Source organism: Sus scrofa, chromosome 8 (genome assembly GCF_054392235.1).
Source record: "Sus scrofa isolate SSC_HxYL_T2T_F1_AM1 chromosome 8, Sscrofa_HxYL_maternal_Yorkshire_Landrace_v2.0, whole genome shotgun sequence".
Lineage (NCBI taxonomy): Eukaryota > Metazoa > Chordata > Mammalia > Artiodactyla > Suidae > Sus > Sus scrofa.
In genome coordinates, this window is record NC_139390.1 from 60981569 (window position 1) to 60999483 (window position 17915).

General features: G+C 51.3%; 1 protein-coding gene across 1 annotated transcript in view; it reads left to right on the forward strand.

The window, feature by feature from the left end:
* Positions 1–1284: 1284 nt before the first annotated feature.
* The window catches only part of LOC100523077 (polyprenal reductase), a 51524-nt gene continuing 34893 nt past the window's right edge, over positions 1285–17915 (forward strand). The window contains 1 exon segment of the mRNA XM_084971122.1: positions 1285–1373. Within this exon segment, the coding sequence (XP_084827248.1) occupies positions 1285–1373 (89 nt within the window).

Genomic DNA, 17915 nt, shown 5'->3' on the forward strand with positions numbered 1-17915 from the left:
AAGGCATAGCTGGTCGACCGCAGAGCTCCTGGGTCCGGGTCTGAGTCTGCACATATAGCTTGTCGGCCCACGGCACCTCGGACCCAGGAACGAGTTGGCCGGGATAGCTGGTCGACCTCGCGTCAGCTCGAACACGGGATGAGTTGCCTGGGATAGGTGATCAACCCCAAAACTCCTCGTACCCGGGTCCGAGGTGGCTGGGACAGCTGATCGACGCCGCATCAGCTCGGACATGGGACGAAAGGGGCTGGGATAGCTGTTCACCCTGTGTCAGCTTGGACGGGGGAATGAGTCGGACGGGACAGCTGGTTGACCACACGGCAGCTCGGACCCGGGACCAAATGGTCCGGGATAGCTGGTCTACCCTGTGTCAGCTGGGAACTGGGACCGAGTTGGCCGGGATAGCTGGTCGACTCCACTGCTCCTCGGACCCGGGTCCGAGTCGGCCGGGACAGCTGGTCGACCCCGCGTCTGCTCGGACCCAGGACTGACAGTGGTGGGGATAGCTGAATGACACCACCAAGCTCAACCCGGGCCTGAGTCGAGGGTTATAGCTGGTCGACCCCACAGCTCCTCGGACCCGGGTCCGAGTCATCCGTGACTGCTGGCAACCCTGCATCAGTTCCGACTCGGGTCAAGTCGTCCGGATAGCTGGTCAACCCCAGTGCTCCTCGGACCCGAGACCCAGTCGGCCGTTTTAGCTGGTCGACCAAACAGCTCCTCCGACCCGGGTCCGAGTCGGCGGGGACAGCTGGTCAACACTGCGGCAGCTCTGACACGGGACCGAGTGTGGCCGGGAGAGCTGGTCCACCACGTGTCAGCTCGGACTAGGGACCGAGTTGGCCGGGAGAGCTGGGCGAACACACAGCTCCTCGGAGCCGGGTCGGAGACGGCCGGGACAGTTGATCGACCCCTCTTCAGTTCAGACCCGGGACCTAGTTGGCCAGGATAGCTGCTCGACCCCAAAGCTCCTAGGACCTGGGTCCGAGTCGGCCAGATCAGCTGGTCGACGCTGCTACAGCTGGGACCCGGGAACGGGTCGGCCGGGATAGCTTGTCGACCCCAAAGCTCCTCGTGCCCGGGTCCGAGTCAGCTGGGACAGCTAATCGACCCCACGTCAGCTCGAACCCGGGACCAAATGCGCCGCAATAGCTGTTCCACACTGTGTCAGCTCGGACACGGGACCTAGTCGGCCGGGACAGCTGGTCGACCCAGCGGTAGTACAGACACGGGTCCGAGTCGGCCGGGACAGCTGGTCGACAGCGAGTCAGCTCGGACCCAGGAATGAGTTGGCCGGATTACCTGTTCGACTACATCATCGAAGGGTCCGAGTGGCCCAGGACACCTGGCGACACCACGGCAGCTCGGACCCGGTACTGAGTTGGCCGGGATAGCTGGTCGACCACACAGCTCCTCGGACCAGGGTCCGAGTCGGCCGGGACAGCTGGTCCAACCGCAGAACCTCGGGCCAGAGACCGAATCGGCCGGGACAGCTGGTACACCCCACAGCTTTTCGGACCCGGGTCCGAGTCGGCCGGGAATGCTGGTCGACCCTGCGTCAGCTCGGACCGGGGACCGAGTCGGCAGGCATAGCTAGTCGACCGCAGAGCTCCTGGTACCCGGGTTCGAGTCAGCACGTAGAGCTTGTCAACCCGCAGCACCTCGGACCCGGGACGAGTCGGCCGGGATTGCTGGTCGACCTCACGTCAGCTCAACCCCGGGACGAGTCGCCTGGGATAGGTGGTCACTCCAAAGTTCCTCGTACCCGGGTCCGAGGCAACTGGGACAGCTGATGACGCCGCATCTGCTCAGACCCGGGACCAAATGGGCCGAGATAGCTGGTCGACCCTGTGTCAGCTTGGACCCGGGACCGAGTGGGCTGGGATATCTGGTCGACCCCACAGCTCCTCAGACGTGGGCCCAAGTCAGCCGGGACAGCTGGTCGACCCCTCGCCAGCTCTGACACGGGAAAGAGTCGGCCGGGATAGCTGGTCGAACCCACAGCTCCTCGACCCGTGTCCGAGTGGGCCGGGACAGTGGGTCGACCCCGCGTCAGCTCGGACCCTGGACTGAGTTGGCCGGGATAGCTGGTCGACCACACAGCTCCTCGGACCAGGGTCCGAGTCGGCCAGGACAGCTGGTCCAACTGCGGAACCTCGGGCCAGGGACAGAATCGGCCAGGACAGCTGGTACACCACACAGCTTTTCGGACCCGGGTCCGAGTCGGCCGGGATAGCTGGTCGACACCGCGTCAGCTCAGACCCGGGACTGAGTTGGCCGGGATAGCTGGTCGACCACACAGCTGCTCGGACCAGCGTCCGATTCGGCCGGGACAGCTGGTCCAACCGCGGAACCTCGGGCCAGGGACCGAATCGGCCGGGACAGCTGGTACACCACACAGCTTTTCGGACCCGGGTCCGAGTCGGCCGGGATAGCTGGTCGACCCCGCGTCAGCTTGGACCCAGAACTGAGTTGGCCAGGATAGATGGTCGACCCCACAGCTCCTCAGACCAGGGTACGAGTTGGCCAGGACAGCAAGTAAACCACGGGGCAGCTCGGACCCGGGACCGAGTGGGCCGGGATAGCTTGACGACCCCACACCTCCTCGGACCCGGGTCTGAGTTGCCTGAGACAGCTGATTGACCCCACAACAGCACGGACCCGGGCTGGTCGACGCTGCTACAGCTGGGACCCGGGAACGGGTCGGCCGGGATAGCTTGTCGACCCCAAAGCTCCTCGTGCCCGGGTCCGAGTCAGCTGGGACAGCTAATCGACCCCGCGTCAGCTCGAACCCGGGACCAAATGCGCCGCAATAGCTGGAATAGCTGATACCTGGTCGACCCTGTGTCAGCTCGGACCCAGGACCAAGTCGTCCCGTCCGATTCGGCAGGAACAGCTGGTCGGCCCCGTGGCAGCTCGGACCCGGGACCAAGTCAAACGGGAGTGCTTGTCCACCCCACAGCTCCTCGGACACGGGTCCGAGTGGGCTGTGACAGCTCATTGACCCCGAGTCAGCTCGGACCCGGGACTAAATGGGCCGGGATAGCTGGTCCACCCTGCGTAAGCTCGGACAAGGGACCCGCGGCAACTCAGACCCGGGACAGACTTGTTTGGGATAGATATCCGACCCTGCGGCAGCTTGAACCTGGGACGAGTCGGCGAGATAGCTGGTCGACCCCACATCTCCTCGGAACAGGGTCCGAATCGGCCGGAACAGCTGATCGATCCCGCGGCAACACGGACCCTTGACCGAGTCGGCCGGGATAGATTTTTGACCCCACAGCTCCTCGGACACGGGTCCGAGTCGGCTGTGCCCGCTGATTGACACCACATCACCTCGGACCCGGGACCAAATGTGCCGGAATAGATGTCCGACCCCGTGTCAGCTCGAACCTGGGACGAGTCGGCCGGAATAGCTGGTCGACCCCAAAGCTCCTAGGACCTGGGTCCGAGTCGGCCAGATAAGCTGGTCGACCCCGCGGCAGCTCAGACCCAGGAAGGAGTCAGCCAGGATAGCTGGTCGACCCCACAGCTCCTAGGACACGGGACTGCGTTGGCCGGAACAGCTGGTCGGCCCCGCGGCAGCTCGGACCCGGGACCAAGTCAAACGGGAGTGCTTGTCGACCCCACAGCTCCTTGGACACGGGTCCGAGTCGGCTGGGACAGCTAATCGACCCCGCGTCAGATCGTACCTGTGAGTGAGTTGGCTGGGATAGCTGGTTGACCCCACAGCTCCTCGGACCCGGGACAGAGATTGCCGGGATAGCTGGTCGACCCCACAGCTCCTCAGACCCGGGTCTGAGTCGGCCGGAAGAGCTGGTCGACCCCGCGGCAGCTCGGACCCGGGAACGAGTCGGCCACGATACCTTGTCGACCCCACAGCTCCTCAAAACAGGGAACAAGTCGGCCGGGATAGCTTGTTGACCCCACAGCTCCTCAGTCCCAGGTCCGAGTGGGCTGGGACAGCTGATCCACACCGCATCAGTTCGGACCCGGGACCAAATGGGCAGGGATAGCTGGTCGACCCTGTGTCAGCTCGGACCCGGGACCGAGTCGGACGCTATAGCTGCTCGACCACACAGCTCCTCGGACCCTGGTCCGTGTTGGCCGGGACCGCTGGGCCACTCTGCGTCAGCTCGGACCCGGGACTGATTTGGCCGGAATAGCTGCACAACCCCACAGCTCCTTGGACCCAGGACCTAGTCGGCCGAGATAGCTGGTCGACCCCAGAGCTCCTTGGAGCCGGGTCCAAGTCAGCCGGGATAGCTGGTGGAACCCGCACCAGCTCGGATCCGGGAGTGAGTTGGCCGGGATAGCTGCTCGACCCCGCGTCAGCTCGAACACGTGACGAGTCGGCCGGGACAGCTGGTGGACCCACAGCTCCTCGGACCCGGGTCCGAGTCGGCCGGGACAGCTAGTCGAACCCACGGCAGCTCCGACCCAGGACCGAGTGGGCCAGGATAGCTGGTCGACCCCACATCAGCTCGGATCCGGGACCGAATCCGCTGGGATACCTAGTCGACCAAACAGCTCCTTGGACCCGGGTCTGATTCGGCAGGGTAAGCTGGTGGACCATGCGTCAGCTCGTACCTGGGACCGAGTCGGCCGGGAAAGCTGGTCGAACCCACAGTCCTTGGACCCGGCCGAGTTGGACCCGGGTCCGAGGAGCTGTGCGGTCGACCAGCTATACCCCTCGACTCTGGCCTGTGTCTGAGCTCGGTGGTGTCATTCAGCTATCCCCGCCACTCTCGGCCAGGGTCCGAGCTGACACGGGGTCAACCAGCTCTCCCCAACCACTCCGTCCCGTGTCCGAGCTGCCACGGTGTTGACCAGCTGTCTCTGCCGACTTGGCCCTGGGTCCAAGGAGCTGTGGGGTCGACCACCTATACCCCTCGACTTGGGCCCGGGTCCAAGCTCGGTGGTTTCGATCTGCTATCCCGGACCACTCTCGGTCCCGTGTCCGAGCTCGGTGGTTTCGATCAGCTATCCTGGCCGCTCTTGGTCCCGGGTCCAAGCTGCCGCAGGGTCGACCAGCTATACTGGCCGATTCGGTCCCGGGTCCCAGGTGACGCTGGGTCGATCAGCTGTCCCGGCCCACTCGGACCCAGGTCTGAAGAGCTGTGTGGTCGACCAACTATCCCAGGGTTTGAGCTGACGCGTGGTCGACCAGCTGTCCCGGCCGATTTGGTCCCGGGTTCAAGGAGCTCTTGGGTTGACCATCTATCCCGGCCCATTCAGTCCTGGGTCCGAGCTGCCTTGGTGTCGACCAGCTGTCCCGGCCGACTCTGTCCCGGGTCCGAGGAGTCGTGTGTTCGACCAGCTATCCTGGTCGACTCGGTCTTGGGTCCGAGCTGCCGCGTGGTCTACGAGCTATCCCGACCGACTCGTACCGGGGTCCGAGGGGCTCCTGGGTCGACCAGCTCTCCCGGCTTACTTGGTCCTGCGGGGTCGAGCAGCTGTCCCGGCCGACTCGCCTCCTTGGGGTCGACAACCTGTCCCGGCCAACTTGGTCCACGGTTCAACCAGCTGTCCTGGCCAACTCAGTAACGTGGAACAAGGGGCCGTGTGGTTGACCAGCTGTCCCGGCCGACTCGGTCCCGGGGACCGAGGGGCCACTGGGTCGACCAGGTTTCCCGGCCGATTCGGTTCCGCGGTGTCAACCAGCTGTCCCGGCCGACTCGTTCCGGTGGACCGAGGGGCCATGGGGTCGACCAGCTGTCCTGGCTGACTTGGTCACTCGGGGTTGACCAGCTGTCCCAGCCGACTCGCTCCCGCAAACAAAGGTCCATGGTGTTGACCAGTTCTCCCAGCCAACTTGTTCCTGTGGGGTCGAACAGCTCTCCTGGCCAACACAGTCCCACCGAGTGAAGGGACGCGGTGTCGACAAGCTGTCGCTGCTGACTCAGTAATGCAGGGTCGTCCAGCTGTCCCGGCTGACTCGGTCCCATGGACCGAGGGGCCGCGGGGTCGACCCGACCACCTGTCCTGGCCGAATCAGTCCCGTGGGTTCGAACAGCTGTCCCGGCAGACACGGTCCCACGGGCCGATGGGCCGCGTGGTGGACCAGCTCTAACGGCTGACTCGGTCCCGCAGGGTCGACCAGCTGTCCTGGCCAACTGGGTCCTGCAGGCTAATGGCCCCCGTGGTCGACTAGCTCTAACGGCCGACTCGGTCCCGCGGGGTCGACCAGCTGTCCAGGCCAAATCGTTCCCGCGGATCAAGTGGCCACAGGGTCGATCAGCTGTCCTGGCCGACTTAGTCCCATGGACTGATGGGCTGCGGGCTCGACCGGCTATGCCGGCCAACTTGGTCCTGCAGACGGAGGGGCCGCGGGGTCGACCAGCTGTCCCAGCCAACTCAGTCCCACAGGGTTGACCAGCTGTCCCAGCTGACTCGGTCCTGCAGACAAAGAGGCCGCAGGGTCGACCAGGTGTCCCGGCTGACTCGTTAATGCAGGGTCAACCAGTGTCCTGGCTGACTCAGTCCCGCAGACCAAGGGTCCTCGGAGTTGACCAGCTGTCCCAGCCAACTAGGTCCCATGGGGTCGAACAGTTGTCCCGGCCGACACAGTCCCACCAAGCGAGGGGACGCGGTGTCAACAAGCTGTCCCGGCCGACTCGGTAATGCGGGGTCGACCAACTGTCCCGGCCTACTCGGTCGCGTGGACTGAGGGGCCGTGGGGTCGACCAGATGTCCCAGCTGACTCGGTCCTGCAGGCCAATGGGCCGCAGGGTCAACCAGCTGTCCTGGCCGACTCGTTCCCACAGGGTGGATCAGCTGTCCTGGCTGACTCGTTACTGCGGACCGAGGGGCCTCGGGGTCGACCAGCTGTCCTGGCCTATTCGGTGCCGCGGACCGAGGGGCCGCGGGGTCGACCAGCTGTCCTGGCCGACTCAGTCCCTCGAGGTCAACCGGCTGTCCTGGCCGACTCGGTCCCATGTACTGTGACACCCAGCCACAATGCGTCCTTGCTCAGGAAAGCAAGCCTGGCTTGTTCACCCCTCGGTCTCTCAAGGAACCAGGACAAAAACACCAATGTGCTGCCTCTGGCTATCTGATCCCCGGTTTGGTGCCAGGATGTTCAGTCACATAGCAGGCACCCCAAACAAATTCTCCTCAAGGGATCCACCTGATTTGGCATGAAATTGCCTTCTGTTCACAAGCTGGCTCACACAGCCCTTAGGTGATTAGTACACCCAGGGCGGAATGGCCTGCTCCATAAATCCACAAAACAAGCATTGGGAACTTTCCGGGTTGCAAAGGATATTCAACGCAATGAACGTGCAGCATCCCCACAGCCTCATTGTACAGGAAAGAAACACTTGCCTTTTTCCCAACTGGGCCTCTCGTGTCCCTAGGACAAAGGGGCCAAGGTGCTTCCCTAAGCAATTGGAGCACTGGTATGCTGCAGAGTGTTCCACTGTGAGGAAGGCACAGCACAAGTTTCCTCCTTGGTGGAGAAGCAGGATGTGCCTTAAAAAGGCTTTCGTTTCCATTTTGGCAAAAAGCAGTCCTTTGCTAGCTTGGATGACCAGGGCAGAATGGCCATCTCCCAAACTCCACGAAACAAGAGTTTCCAAGTGTCCTGCTTTCCACATGCACTCCTGTCACTGTTAGAAACCCAGCCCCACTGTGTCCTTTCTCAGGAAAGCAAGCCTGGCTTTTTCACCCCTCAGATTCCCCGGGAACCAGGGCAAAAACACCAATGTGCTGCTTCTTGCTACATGACCCATGGTTTGTTTGCAGGACATACAATCTTCTAAAAGACAACAAAAATGTGTGCTCCTCAAGGGATCCACCTGATTTGGGATGAAAATGCCTTCTTTCCACAAGCTGGCTCAAACAGCCCTTAGGTGGTTAGTACACCCAGGGCGGAATGGCCTGCTCCCTAAATCCACAATACAAGCACTGGGAACCTTCTGGGTTGCAAAGGATATTCAATGCAGTGAACAAGCAGCTGCCCCACAGCCTCACTGTGCAGGAAAGAAACGCTTGACTTCTTCCCACCTGGGCCTCTCGTGTCCCTAGGACAAAGGGGCCAAGGTGCTTCCCTAAGCAATTGGAGCACTGGTGTGTTGCAGGGTGTTTCAATGGCAGGAAAGGCATGGCTCATGTTTCCTCCTTTGGGGAGAAGGTGGATGTGCCTTGAAAAGGCCTTCATTTCCATTTTGTTGAATTGCAATCCATAGCTGGTCCGATGACCAGGGCAGAATGGCCATCTCCCAAACTCCACGAAACAAGAGTTTGCAAGTGTCCTGCTTTCCACATGCATTCCCTTAAGTGCAAGGAACCCTGTCCCACTGCATCCTTGCTCAGGAAAGCGAGCCTGGCTTGTTCACCCCTTGGTCTCTCAAGGAACCAGGACAAAAACACCAATGTGCTACCTCTGGCTCTCTGAACCCTGATTTGTTGCCAGGATATTCAATGTTGTAAAGGATCCCCAAACTGTTTTCCTCAAGGGATCCACCTGATTTGGTATGAAATTTCCTTCTCTTTGCAAGCTGGCTAAAACAGCCCTTAGGTTATTTCTCACCCCTGGTTGAATGACCTGCTCCCTAATTCACCAGCACAAGCTTTGCTCTGGGGAGCTGATAAGAAATAAGGAGCCAATGAAGGTATCTTTCCTGTATGGGACTAAACTGAGTGCAAGTTCCTTAAGAGATAGTAGCACCTTGCCTGATGGCAGAAAAATCTAAATTTTGGTTCCTAACCAAGGAATTTATCCTCCCTGTATGATACATGCTGAAGATGGGTCTCTGGACAGGATAAAAGCCTGCCTGAATGGTACATGCCGAAAGTGGGCTTCTGGTCTGGATGAACATCTGCCTGTATGGTACAAGCCGATGGCAGTCCTCAGGTTACATGGCTCTCATGTTAATGTTGATGGGGAAGAATTGGGGCAATCCTGGGAAAACAATTTCCATGTCTGCACCAAAGAACATGGATTGTTTCTCGGGTGACCTAGTCTTTCCTTTTGTTTTATTTGTTATTCAGTTTTCCTCAGCCTTTCCTGATTATTCTTATTTCCCATTCTTATTTTCCTTTGGTGATTTGTGATTTAACTAAATTACAATAATAATATAATAAGAATTTCATCCTGAAGGACTTTCCTCTATTTAAATCCAACTTAATTATACATATTGTTTATCTACTAACTTGTTATACAGTAAACTTTATATTTAGGATCTTAATGAGGTCTATAGAAGTTAAACATATATCATTCTTGATCAAAAGAAACACAGCTGTGAGGTTTGTCCTTGATTTTGAAAACTTTTAGTGATATCTAGCTAAGTTGATTTGTATTTTCTCATACTGTTTCTCTGTCAAGGACACTTTGAAGATAAACACTAGTCTGAAGAGAGGATTTTTTGTGTGTGTAACTTCTTCAGCTTGTGGGAATTGGCTGGCCATGAGATGGTTTGTACTGGGTCTCCTCTTTCCCACATGATATGCTGTGCCTGTTTGTCCTTGAATTGTACTCACTAAATTTACTTAAGTTGAAGATTTTAGAACATGATGTATTGCTACTGTACCATGTGATCACAAAACAAACCTAATATCTAACCAATGTACTTTTAACACTATGATGTAATCAGTAGTGAAACACTGTCTAGATAAACAACTACTTATGCCAATAAAATTCAAGCAGTCCAGCACCCTGAAAGAAGGGACAAAGAGGCTGTCTCAATTGCAAAAACCGACGATGTTCATCTCCTTTGGGAAGTGTACACTCCCTGGCTGCTGGAGCTGGCCTCTGGCACATTGGGAAGCTTCGTGGTTGCAAAGGATATTCAACTCAGTGAACAAGCAGCTTCCCCACAGCCTCATTGTGGAGGAAAGAAATGCTGGCCTTTTTCCCACCTAGGCCTCTTGTGCCCCTAGGACAAAGGGGCCAAGGTGCTTCCCTAAGCAATTGGGACACTGGTGTGCTGCAGGGTGCTTCAATGGCAGGAAATACTCGGCACATGTTTCCTCCTTTGGGGAGAAGCTGGATGTGCTTTGAAAAGGCCTTCGTTTCCATTTTGGGGAAAAGCAGTCCTTCGATACCTCGGAAGACCAGGGCAGAATGGCCATCTCCCAAACTCCACGAAACAAGAGTTTGCAAGTGTCCTGCTTTCCACATGCATTCTCCTCAGTGAAAGACACCCAGCCCCAATGCGTCTTTGCTCAGGAAAGCAAGATTGGCTTTTTCACCCCTCGGTCTCTCCATGAACCAGGACAAAAACACCAATGTGCTACCTCTTGCTATCTGATCATTGGTTTACTGCTGAGAGGTCAAATTCATCAAGGATTATTTTTAAGAGCTGATCATGACTATCATAGGAGTAAAATAAAAGAATAGGTAGTTGAAAACAACCTCACTAGGTAAGAATATCACAAGTAAAGAATTAATGATTTGTACATTCTCAACCCATAGCATTTCAGGAGGCAAAGCAGACACAGCCTCTATACCAGCACAGGATGTTTACCTGAGAAGCTGCTATTTCCTCCTCTTCTTCCTCCTCCACTGAGTTGCTTGCTCATCAATATTGTGTTGAGGAATCACATAAGCATCCTGAGAACATAACTTCAAAAGCACAGATCTTTCACCTGCTCCCTCCCCCCACCATCTGACCTTTCAAGGCCAACTTTAAAAACACTGAAAAGGCCAAGCTTTCCAGTCCTTTGTTTCAGAAGAGATTCAGGAACAATCACCTCCTACATGGAGACCAAACTTTGAGCTTGTCCTTTGTTGTTTACACATGTTCTTTCCCCATACAGATGTCCCCAAGTTCTGCTAACAAGGCATATAAGGGCCACACTGATTTTCTCTGTCAGAGCTTGTGTAGAGCAGACTCTGTTGCCTCTCCTTGGACTAAAGCTTGGTCTGAGCTCTCACAAAAGTATGCAGGCTCTCACATGCTCATACCCCTGGCCTCACCTTAGAATCACCTGGAGCTTTTAATTAACACTGATGCTCGCACAGGACCAACAGGCAGATTCTCTGGGGAGCACACACGTGATGCTATTTCTTAATACTGGTCATGTGATCCTACTTAGAAGCCATATGGGAACCTCGCAGCTAATATTTATTTTCCTGAAGCTTTAAAGTGAATACAAATCTCTTTGAGATCACCTCCCCAGTCTGAGAAATTATGAATCTGCAGGTTTGAGGTGGTGCTCAAAAAATACTTTGTTTTACAAGTTCCCTGTTGGAGTGGATGTTGCTCCCACAAGACCTGATTTCATTTGCACTTAGCAAGAGATATCACACAGCACACCTGAGACCCTTGAGTAGAGTGAGGATTTGAGTATGGAATGTCTAGAGGCACAGATCCTACCAGCCAGATTCCTTGGGTTGGGGCTTTTTCTATAATGGTCTTGCCTTTGCCTGGGGAATGTGGACTTTGCGAAGGGGAAGTGGAATGTGACAGATTGGGCGGAATGACACTATTGTGTCAGGTTTCACTCACAGATTATTCCAAAGTTGCCCTGAGTCCATAAGCCTTTTCACCACATTCTCTCCACAAGGAGAGCTCCAAGTGCTATGTAGCAGGATGTCACTGCTTATCAATTCCAAAGGCAATAGTTTGCATCTATTAACCCCAGATTCACAGTCCAGCCCACTCACTTCCCCTCCCCCTTGGCAATCACAAATCTGTTCCCCATGTCCATGATTTTCTTTTCTGTGGAAAGGTTCATTTGTGCTGTATAGTAGATTCCAGCTACAAGTGATATCATATGGTAGTTGTCATTCTGACTTACTTCACTCAGTATGAGAGTCTCTAGTTCCATCCATGTTGCTGCAAACGGCATTAGTTTGTTCTTTTTTATGGCTAATATTCCATTGTGTACATATACCACATCTTCCTAATTCAATCATCTGTCGATGGACATTTATGTTGTTTCCATATCTTGGCGACTGTGAATAGCGCTGCGATGAACATACAGGTGCATGTGTCTTTTTCCAGGAAAGTTCTGTCCAGATATATGCCCAAGAGTGGGATTTCTGGGTCATATGGAAGCTCTATGTATAGTTTTCTAAGATACCTTCATACTGTTCTCCATAGTGATTGTACCAAGTTACATTCCCCCCAACAGTGCAGGAGGGTTCCCTCTTCTCCACACCCCCTCCGACATTTGTTATGTGTGGACTTATTAATGATGGCCACTCTGACAGGTGTCAGGTGGTATCTCATGGTAGTTTTGATTTGCATTTCTCTGATCATCAGGGATGTTGAGCTTTTTTTCATGTGTTTGTTGGCCATCGGTACATCTTTCTTGGAAAAATGTCTCTTCGGGTCTTTTGCCCACTTTTCCATTGGGTTGTTGGCTTTTTTGTGCTTGAGTTGTATACGTTGTTTGTGTATTTTAGAGATTAAGCCCTTGTCAGTTGCATCATGTGAAACTATTTTCTCCCATCCTGTGAGTTGTCTTCTTGTTTTCTTTCTGGTTTCCTTTGCTGTGCCAAAGCTTGTCAGTTTGATTAGGTCCCATTGGTTTATTTTTGCTTTTATTTCTGTTGCTTTGGGAGACTGACCTGAGAAAACATTTGTTAGGTTGATGTCAGAGAATGTTTTGCCTATGTTCTCTTCTAGGAGTTTGATGGTGTCTTGTCTTACGTTTAAGTCTTTAAGCCATTTTGAGTTTATTCTTGTGCATGGTGTGAGGGTGTGTTCCAGGTTCATTGATTTACAAGCATACATGGGTTTTATTATTATATATCATTTTTCTCTGGGTATTTTTAAATTTCGTCTCTGATTTCCTCATTGACCCATTAGTTTTTTAGTAGCATATATTTTTCAGTATCTTATAGTGTGTGTGTGTGTGTGAGTGTGTGTGTGTGTGTGTGTTCTTTAGTTTTATTCCTAGGTATTTTATTATTTTTGATGGGATTGTTTGCCTAACTTTTCTTTCTCATCTTTCATTGTGTGTATGCATGCAACATATTTCTGTGTATTAATTTTGTATCCTGCATCTTTACCAAATTCATTGATGAGCTCTGGAATTTTTCTGGTGTCTTTCAGATTTTCTATGTACAGTATCATGTCATCTGCAAAGAGTGATATTTTTACCTCTTCTTTTCCCATTTGAGTTCCTTTTATTTTTCTTCCCTGACTGCTATGGCTAGGACTTCCAAAACTATGTTGAATAACAGTAGTGAAAGAGAATGTGTTTTTCTTGCTCTGGATCTTTGTGGAAATGCTTTCAGCTTTTCACCACTGAGAATTATGCTAGCTGTGCATTTGCCATATATGGGTTTTATTAAAAGAGACAAATTTTGGTGTTCTCATGAGGTAGCAGAGGAGAGGAAGAGTATTACTTTGCTAAATATTGATAACATTGATTTTTTTTTCTTTGAAATCTATCCACCAGCATTGAGGCCAGTATAAAAACATAAAAGCTCAACATAAAATTTTAAACAGTGTTTCTAATAAAGTATAAAAGACTTAACTGCATAGTCACGACTTATACTGACCATTTCTGTGTACTGAGGACCCCTAGCTGTTCTATTTCTAAGAGGATAGAGTGGGCAGTATACAACAGAGACTGTAAGAATTTTCATTTTTTTTTAATTTATGTGGTATCAGTTTGTATTTCTCCTTTTCATTTATTTTTTTATGAGTTCTTTCTTTTCTTCTTTTCTTCTTCTCAGAGAGAGAGCTGGGACTGGCTATGTGGGGAAAACCAGGATTATTAGTTCTAAGACAGCCTGAAGGGACTAGAGTCTGGAGTGACCACATTTGAGACTGTAAGCTGAGGAAACCTGGTCAGGCTTGAAGGCTAGTCACCACTGTTAAGGGGGTACTGGAGAGAAAGTGAGGGATCCACCACTATATCCTTAACTGCTGTGAGTGCTCTCAGGTTGCAAGACACCAAGTGCTTCAGCTCCAGGATCTACCCTCAAGCAGAAGATGCTTGGCCATAGTTGGGGAGCAGTGTACCACCCTTAAGGCTACATGTGAGAAAGTGGAGCAAAAGGAGGGAACTTGTGAAAAGCACAGGTTCTATGGCCCCAGCCAGTGGCTGGGCTGGAGAACACTGAAGTGAATGCTGAAACAGTGCAAACAATCCTGGGAGTCAGAAGGGACTTCTGGGGTGGGTTCTGGGGGCAGAAGGTGAGTTTGGAAACACTGTAGACTATTTAGGAGTCCATACAGGGCCTCATGGGTAGACAGAGAGCCTCAATTTGCCTAGGGGGTGGAGAAAGTTATTTCAGAAACAGCACAAATTATCCTGGGAATTGAAAGAGGCCTCTGGAGTGGGTGGAAAGCTGCAATTTGTCTAGGGAGTTGAAGGTGAATTTGGAAACAGCGCAGGTGGGGCAGGAGTCTGCAAGAGGCCTCCTCGGTGGGCAGAGAGCATCAGTTTTCCTGCAAGGGGGGCAGTTATTTCAGAAAAAGCACAAATGATCCTTGTGAATAGTACAAGCTTTGTGATCCCAGCCAACAACCAAGCAGGGGGCTGCACAAGCAATGTATATTGCACAGCTAGACAAAGGAGCCAAGAGGGGCCCGCTGCTGCACATTTTACTTTGCAGCAGCTACAGGGAGCACTCTGCCATCAGCCCAGTGTGAGGAGAAACCACCAGAATAATGCAGGGCCTACAGCAACAGAGAGAGCCTTTTAACAGAGAGGGAGCAGCCCATGCCCTTGGGGCAACAGAGAACACTCCCTAGACCAGCCAAAGGGAGTGACTACAATAAAAAGCACCTGCCCCTACAACTACAGAAAGCAGGCCTGAGAGCATCCCCGATAAAGGGATAGACTGCAGGAGCAGCTGCTTACACTGCCAATTGCAGGAAATCATCCAGAGAGCTACCTGGAAGCAAGAGGGGTCACAGGAACTAGTGCTGCCTCCCTGGCACAAAGCAATCCTGTGAACCATGAACCATTACCAATTCACGGACACCATTCCTAGCAGCCACCAGGAGAGGTAGCATAATACCACAGCTCCCATCATGAGCTCTGGGTACATGTGAGCTGCTACCACCCCTGAGAACTTGAAGACTAGGCACCGGCTGCTGAATCTACATACCTGCTTTCAAGGGGACAATAAACACAGAAAGTTAGACATTATGAGATGACAACGAAATAGCTATCAGACGAAGGAACAAAACAAAAAAACACACAAAAACAACTAAATGAAGAGGAGACAGGTAACCTACCTGAAAAATTATGATTACATAATTATGATAAAGATGATCCAGGATCTTTGGGGAAATATGGAGGCACAGACAGAGAAGTTACAAGAAATGTTTAACAAGGAGCTAGAAGACCTAAAAAACAAGCCAACTAAGAAGGATAGCACAATATCTGAAATGAAAAATACACCAAAAGGAATCAACAGCAGGATAATGGAGGCACAAGAATGAATAAGTGATGTGGAAGACGGAGTGGTGGAAATCACTGCCACAGAAAAAATAAAGAAAAAAGAATAAAAAGAACTGAGGAGAGACAAATAGAAATCTGGGACAACAGTAAACATACAAATATTTGCCTAATAGGGGTCCCAGGAGAAAAGAGATAGAAAGGGTCAGAGAAAATATTTGAAGAGATTATAGCCAAAACTTCCCTTATATTGGAAAGGAAACACTCAAGCTGAGGAAGCGCAGAGAATCCCGCACAGGATAAACCCAAGACACATACTAATCAAACAGACAAAAATTAAATACAAAGAAAAAATATTAAAAGCCACAAGTGAAAGGCAATAAATAACATACAAGGGAGTCCCCATAAGGATAACAGCTGATCTTTTAGCAGAAACTATGCAAGCTAGAAGGAAGTGGCAAGATATATTTAAGGTGATGAGGGGGAGGCATCTAGAACCATGAATATTATAACAGTAATTCAGATTTAATGGAGAGATCAAAAGATTTTCAGACAAGCAAAAGCCAAGAGAATTCAGCATTTCCAAACCAGCCTGACAACAACTACTAAAGGAACGTCTCTAAGCAGGAAAAAAAAAAAAAAAGCCACAATTAGAAACAAGAAAATTTCAAATGAGAAAACTCACTGGTAAGGACAAAGAATATAAAGGTAGTAAGTCACCCATTGACAAATACTGTATCAAAACTAGCAAACATGAGAAGACAAATGCAGAATATTGAAAATGCATGTGAAATAAGAGAAACAATTTGGTACACATATAGTTGGCTATAACAAAATCTATTGGGAACCACAAACCAAAGAACTATAATGGGCACACAAATAAAAAAGGAAAAAGAAAAAGCAATCCAAGCACAACATTAAATATAGTCAGCAAATCACAAGAGAAGACAACAAAAGAGGAAGGGCAGAAAAAAAGACCCAAAATAACAATCAAAAAAATAACAAAATGGCAATAAACACATACTTATCCATAATTACAGTGAACATAAATGGATTAAAAGCTCCAACAAAAGGACACAGACTGGATGAATGGACACAAAAATAAGAGCCATATATATGCTATTTACAAGAGACCCATTTCAGTCCTAAGGACACATACAGACTGAAAGTGAGGGGATGGAAGAAGATATCATATGCAAATGGAAATCAAAGGAAAGCGCATAGCATATGAAATATGCATATCAGACAAAACAGACTTTAAAATAAAGTCATAAGAGACAAAGAAGGACACTACATAATGATCAAAGGATATATCAAAGAAGAAAATATAGCAATTGTAAATATACATGCACCCAACATAGGAGCACCACAATATATAAGGCAAATGCTAACAGCCTTAAAATTAGAAATCACTGCTGTGGCTCTGGTTACTTCTGTGGCAAAGGGTTTTATCCCTGGCCCTCCAACAAAAGAGACAGGCACAAAACCTATGTAGGCTTACACATCAGGGGTACTTTATGTATCCAACAGTTTATTTACTTCTTTAGTGCTTTCCCTGAGGATTCTGGGAAAAGCCACACTTAGCAGAGTTCAACTCTTGCTCACCTGTGTTTTCACTCCTTTTTAAATCTCCTGTGTTTATTTAGAAAAGAAAGCTTCATACCTCAAAATGGAGAAGAAGGGAGGAAAAAGGAAGAGAGGTAGAAGGAGGGAGGAGGAGAGAAGGGGGAGGAGAGGAAGAGGAGAGGAGGAGGAGGGGGATGGTTAAGAGGGGAAAAATTAGGGAGAACCATACTTGCCCCTATATCCTGTAGGGGAAAAAAAGAGCTCCTGCCTTAGAATACTGGCCCTCTCACTTAAGAGTTGTGTGAACTTGAGCAAGTGTCTTCATTACTGGAGCCTCCATTTTTTCTTCTGCAAGCCAGAGTTAGTAAGAAAGCCTAGATAAGTCATTTAGCTTGGGGTATGATGTAGGGAGTAAGGAAACATGCTTCTGATCAGAGCTCTAGGGAACTGAGAGCCTGAGGGAAAGGTGCTGGCTGGGATCTGATATGGTGGAATAGAATTAATTCCATCTGAAAGAGGCTGACCAAGTCTAACTGTCTGTCATTTGACAAAAAGAAGGAGATTACATCAGTGAACCTGAACCTCAGATCTGCAGAAACCCACAGACATAAGATTCATCAGCTCTGTGAGTTACTCTTATCACTAGACTCCACATTTGCAGCACTCAATAATTTGCACAGTACTTTCCTCTCCATTGCCTAACTTGAGTCTCACAGCAACTTGGCTAGGTTATGGGGCAGATAACATTTGTATTTCCAGAGGAATAAATTGAGTAGCTAAGCCAGGGTCACTTAGAAGTAGAGCAAGGATTTTCATGTGGTTACAGAGCCTGTGCTACTACCTCCACTGCACCTCCGCACCTCACCCTCAGTAATGGATGCTGGTAGAGTGGGTGACTGAGTGGATAGGGGGAGGGAGAGGGATCTAGGGGAAACCATTTCTAGGTGGTCTCCTACACCAGTTCACACATGTCACTGCTTCGTAGATAATGCATAGAAAGGACAGCAGATCCAAGCTTCCCTTGTGAACAAATTCTC